At 36.6% G+C, this 5,406-nt stretch overlaps 1 protein-coding gene across 2 annotated transcripts; it reads right to left on the reverse strand.

Moving 5' to 3' along the window:
- Positions 1 to 389: 389 nt before the first annotated feature.
- LOC147542378 (nudix hydrolase 13, mitochondrial-like) lies at positions 390 to 4,561 on the reverse strand. Of its 2 annotated transcripts, XM_086634439.1 has the most exons (6): positions 3,787 to 4,561; positions 2,333 to 2,447; positions 2,122 to 2,205; positions 1,219 to 1,368; positions 582 to 873; positions 390 to 526 (listed from the first exon to the last, which is right to left on the reverse strand). In XM_086634439.1, the coding sequence occupies exons 1-5, from the start codon at positions 3,858 to 3,860 to the stop codon at positions 589 to 591; spliced, it is 708 nt and encodes a 235-aa protein (XP_086490565.1). In that variant the 5' UTR covers positions 3,861 to 4,561; the 3' UTR covers positions 390 to 526; positions 582 to 588. The 2 variants fall into 2 exon arrangements, with proteins under 2 accessions (XP_086490565.1, XP_086490564.1); XM_086634438.1 differs by having other exon boundaries at positions 521 to 873.
- Positions 4,562 to 5,406: the final 845 nt, after the last annotated feature.

Genomic DNA, 5,406 nt, shown 5'->3' on the forward strand with positions numbered 1-5,406 from the left:
GATCATCCATAGGGGTGGTGGTGAAGGATACCAGAGGTTCTAGGGTTTTCAAAACATCTCAAAGAATAGAAAGCAGCTGGACCATCGAGTGGCATTACTGTTGGCGATGGAGGTCTGAAAGGCAAAGGGCGAAGACCTTTTTATAGTGGAAGGGGATAGTAGGGTTTTAACCGAAACCGTGATCAACTGTCAGGATTTCGACCCATGGAGGATCAGGCCCTACATCGTACAGGCTCGAGAACTCCTGACTAGCTCAAATCTGAAGACACTCCAGTATTGTCCAAGACGAGCGAACACGGGAGGCCCATAACATGGCCTAATCGGCTCTCCAGGAACCTCCATCCGAACCTATCTAGCCACTTTTGTTTTACTTAGTGTGATCCTTGGTGTGTCAAACTTCATTTTGTATTTCTCAATAGCCTTTTTGGCCCATATATGAACAAATCAAGACCCATCTCTAACAGCAGTGTCAGTCAATTAAAACCAGAGCACGAAAAGTAGAAGATGACGATGAAGATTATGTCTCAGCAGTTTAATTTTCTGCCAGTCAAGTATGAAGTAATCACTCATCTTCATATAAGATGAGTTTTAGATCATAGTCGTCATCCCTAAAACAAGAGATGGATTTAAATGAGAATCAGAAAGCTGTTGATTTCCGGAAGGAGGGTTGACGAAGCAGCTCGGAGACATAATCTGAAGATCACCCACAACAACGTCAGCAACTGAAACAGCGTTACTTGTGTCTTCCAGTCCGTCTGACTCCTCTTTGCTCATTGTGTATTTCCCCGTTTCGGACAGGACTTTTAGAAACTCATTCAGAGCTTTCCGCATCCAATCATATCGACATAGTCTTAATGCTTCTTTAACACTTAGCTACAAAATGCCAACAAAAACAAACGTCTCTACCAAGTTAGTTAGTCCGCCATATGAGTATTTTTCACCCCATGATGAGAACAACCACTCAAACTCTACTAGTCGTCTCACTTAGTTTTTGTTGAATAGTCCAACAATATGAGCTAACTTGTTCTGGTCACGAGCAGAATTGTCATTTCAGGTTGTTTAAGATAATATAGGCTCTTAATATTTTTAGACTCATTTTATGTCGGACTCAAATGAACACAAAATCAGCCCAAGTAAGTCATTCGTAAGAGTCAGATGCAAAACAAACTTTCTAATATCTGACTGGAGTGAATCCAGACTTTTGGTCGGCTAACTTACCCATTGCCGTCGATATTTATGCTCTTCAGGCCAGTTATCGAGCTCCTCCGTTACTTTCAGAGCAAACATGTAGCCCTTGCAACCTCCTTCCAGACTACAGCTATTTTGCCTGCTTTTGCTTCTAAACTCCCACCATCCCAAATGGTTCTCCTATACAAAAGAAAGTAAAAGAAATCAAGAACTGAGAGAAATGAATTCATTTAACTCTTTCAACAGAAAGTCAGACTTTACTAAATCAATTCCAAACCAATAAAAGTAATTTAGAAATCTATATTCAAATCTAGAGTCTTATAATTCATCTCCTAGGGTGAAAGTTCAAACTATAATGACATGACATAGCAATATCGCGTGCGAAAAAGCATTCAGTCCTTCGACAAATATATAGTAACAAAATTGGGCTCCACAAGCTAGCTAGGTAGAGAGAGTGAAGGAAAATGAGGGACGGGGGTTTATGTTTGGGCATAGAATTCATCTTCGTTTGCAGCATGAAATAATCTCACTGCAGATTATTCAGTGGGTAATAAACAAAGGAGAATGGGAAATCTGAAATATACAACTAGAAGAGAATGTTCTTTTAAGCTCAAAATTATAGTTACTTGGGACTTAAATATCTGGTCAAGGAGTTAAACCAAATACCACATATCTCGCTATAAGCAAATAATTTACAAATGTTATAGAAAACGCTTAACATCACACTACTTGGAAACTGTATTCAGAGCAAAGCTAAATCGTATGCCCTTTTTGCTCAAGAATGTCGAAGTTGATTGGGTTCATTCAGACTTAATATCATCCAAACAATATCCACGAGACTCATGGGTCAATAATTGTCAGGGTTTAAGGGAAATATTTCAGAAGAACCTTAGGTGTGGAAGTGCCATGACTATATCAATGAGATAAGCTTACATCTAGTATTCCTCTTACTCCGGCTTCCTCCAAAGCTTCACGACATGCGGCTTCCACAATTGTTTCATCATCCTCCCATCCACCCTGAATAACAAATTGCGAGGAAAAAGATCAGGCTTAACACTCTCCCTGACAAACCAAATTCTGTTTATACTAGGAGCTTTTAATGATTGAAATACATTTTACAGAAAGGAAAAATGCAAATAAAAACCTTTGGGAACACAAGGTCTTCTTGATCGGGTGAAGAAATCATAAGCACTTCCAACCTTCTATTCGAATCAACAGTTTCATCTTCTACATCTTTATTGAATTTGTACGGAATACACCTGTTGTATTGTACGAATAAATGAATCAGAAATCTATGAGAAGGAAAATTAGATATCTATTAAAAAATAACCAGACAGTGTGTACCTCAAAGTATAGATCCATATGGAAACTAATAAAAAGTCCTTAGTAAAGACTTGACAAATAAGATAATCGTCAAATAAGTTTGTTAACTATCAAGATCTCATTCTGAACCATAAACTACGCAATATTGGTTGCATTATTCTGTGGTCTGAGCATGAGGTCCCGAGGCGGGGGCCTCGTGAACATGCTTTGAAAAAGGTGAAATGGGATAGCTAATAAGTCAAAAACTTCAAAAAAGAAGCACTTCCCCATTTCAAAAGATGTTTTTTTCGTCGTTATTGGTGTTACAAAGAAATAGAGAATGCTAGAGATAACACGTCTAGTCCTCCTCAACAGGTGAACTAACATCTACAAGGCTCCACGTAAGCTTTTCACACACGCTTGCATGTTAATGATTTATAGTAAGAACATTTAGAATAAATACCTCTAGTTTAGTGTTTTTTAATACGTAACTTATTGAGATTTACGAAGTTGACCATGGAGAACGAAGTAATAGACCCAAATTTACGCCTATCACACATCTACGGGTCATTTTTCTGCAATTATCCTTATCTAAACCTTGAATGAACAAAGTTACCTCAAACTTATTCATGGGCATCAAGTTGTATTAAATCCAACAGGTAAACGTTTCTACTAGAACGCTTCCTATCCAAGGTTTTTGCTAATTTTTAATATTATCGGTTTGAATTAAAGGCGACAAACGATCTTTTCCACATGATCCAAGAAATATGAAAACAACCCATCTACATGTTTGGATAAGTTTAGGCTTCATAACCCCCAAGTATCTTAACTACGCGAGACGATTTCATTTGAAATTGGCTACAGAAATAAAGCTCTAAGAGACAATTTAACAAATAGACAGATTGAACAAACACGTTCGACCAAATTTCTATCATCATCTTTCAATTTGTTAGTTCCTCTCAAATTGCTCGTCAAGAACCATACTGGAGTCAAGCTCTTGATCAGAATTTTCAAGAAAAAAGACAGAACCCATTATAAGAAACAAAAAATTAATCTAGGAGGAATTTCAACAGTAGCTGGTCGTCGTTATAAAATCAGAAATCCTTGAAGAAAAGTTTTATTGTTCACACAGATAGAAGCCAAAAAAGATGCCTTTAATAAGTCAAGCTTCCCGTAAGAAACACGCTTTCTGGTGAAAACCCCAAAAATTTACCAGAAAAAGTATATTATGAGATCAATTAACAAGATAGAAAACGAAATGTAAATGAAATTTGGGGGGAAAAAGAAAAAACTTACCCAGCAACAAGGCGAAATTCATCTTCGTATCGCTGCCTGTGTCGACCGGTTCTAGCAGCTATCAAAGCGGACATGGTGATGATTAGGGGGGAAAATAAAAAATACTCTTTTACAGAGAGAGATTGAATGAAATCAGAAGAAACCCTTTGTTAAATAGGTAAAATGAAGAAAAGGGTAGCTCTGAAAAAGAGAATCGGGATAGTTAATCAATGCGAGAAAAGGAATGAAGAAACCCTATCTTTGAATTTGATAAATAAAGGGTTTGGAGAATTTGAGCTAATGAATAAGGAGGAGGAGATGGGTGTATTAATATGGAGGATTCTGCGACCGACCACTTGCAACGTATCAAATTTCATGCTCTTTCTTTTTCTCTCTAAAAGTATTTCAGTCGGGGGAGAGAGAGAGAGAGAGAGGAAGGGGTCAACTACGACGACGGAGACTTGATGATTTATAAACAGGGAGAGAGAGAGATAGAGAGGGGGGGGGGGTGTGGGGGGGGGGGGGGGGGGGGAAGAGGCAATTGGGAAGAGAAAGATTAAATCCTGAGAAGACAAAAAAAAAAGGGGGTACTAGAAGATAAAAGGAATTGTTAATAGAGAGAGAGAGAGATCCTTCAGGAAAAGACAGCTTCTCTCTTCCAGAAGTGAAAGAAATGATTTTGATGAACAAGAGAGAGAGAGAGAGAGAGGGGGTAAAGAGAGATTTTCGCGCGACCAATTCAACGATTTTACAAGTAAAAGATTTTGAGATCCAAACACAAATTTTAAAAAAAAAAAGTTTTTTTTGTCATCTTAATGTAAAAATTAAACATTTAGTCTCATTGTTTTCTTTTCTAGTAATAAATTTTCATTGAAAATGTTTAATTATAATTTGTTAAATACATATCTCGTGTAATAATTATATTTCGACAAAGTATAGTTGATTTTGAAATTGAGTTTTCATTTTAAAGTAAATAAATCAACTAAGGACAGAAGATATTTCGAACATAAATTAAATGAAAAAGAAGGTCCATTTTTTCATGATTTAATTATTTTATTCTAAAATAAAGTAAAGATTTAATTAAGGATATAAGGATGCTACCAAGAAAAGTAATATTTATAGTAGACATCTTAATTTCATATTTGAGGATATAATAGTAGTAGTGCTAGAGAAAAAAAATTCCACGAATTCTAAACAAAATCAGAAAATATAGACTAGAAATATTAAACTATTTTTTAAGAGATCGACTATGATCTAGGTTAGTCTTTGACCTCCAAATTTTTCAAATTTATGTCAACACTTTCGACATTTGAGCAACCAAGTGTTTATATTATTATTACTATTATTATATCAAGTGTAGTGCTGCCGTATTCAACAAAAAAAAGTGTTTAGTTCAACAAAAAAAAAATGTGTAGTGTTACCGTTGTGAGATGGCCAAATTTCAAATCAAATTTACATCATTACACATAAAATATGTGATAAGCTCAATAACTGTCCACTCAAACTGAAACAAGACCGGGCCTATAGCCTAATAAGACAATGGCCTAAAACCAGGGGTGGGAATCAGTCCGGACGGGCGGGAAACGGACACTAACTCCATCGGTCCGGGCGAAACGGGCACAAGTCTTAAGTGTCCACTCG

This window comes from Eschscholzia californica, unplaced genomic scaffold, assembly GCF_041429995.1.
Source record: "Eschscholzia californica isolate CP2 unplaced genomic scaffold, dmEscCali1.0.p SCAF_4, whole genome shotgun sequence".
NCBI classification, from domain to species: Eukaryota; Viridiplantae; Streptophyta; class Magnoliopsida; order Ranunculales; family Papaveraceae; genus Eschscholzia; species Eschscholzia californica.

What these genes read in the sequence shown, in the direction of transcription:
- LOC147542378 (XM_086634439.1), bottom strand. Translation starts at nt 3,860, where the DNA reads ATGTCCGCTTTGATAGCTGCTAGAACCGGTCGACACAGGCAGCGATAC. An exon ending in GAATTTCGCCTTGTTGCTGG is followed by an intron (nt 2,448 to 3,786) that starts GTAAGTTTTTTC and finishes ACAATACAACAG; the next exon opens with GTGTATTCCGTACAAATTCA. An exon ending in GAGTAAGAGGAATACTAGAT is followed by an intron (nt 1,369 to 2,121) that starts GTAAGCTTATCT and finishes TCTTTTGTATAG; the next exon opens with GAGAACCATTTGGGATGGTG.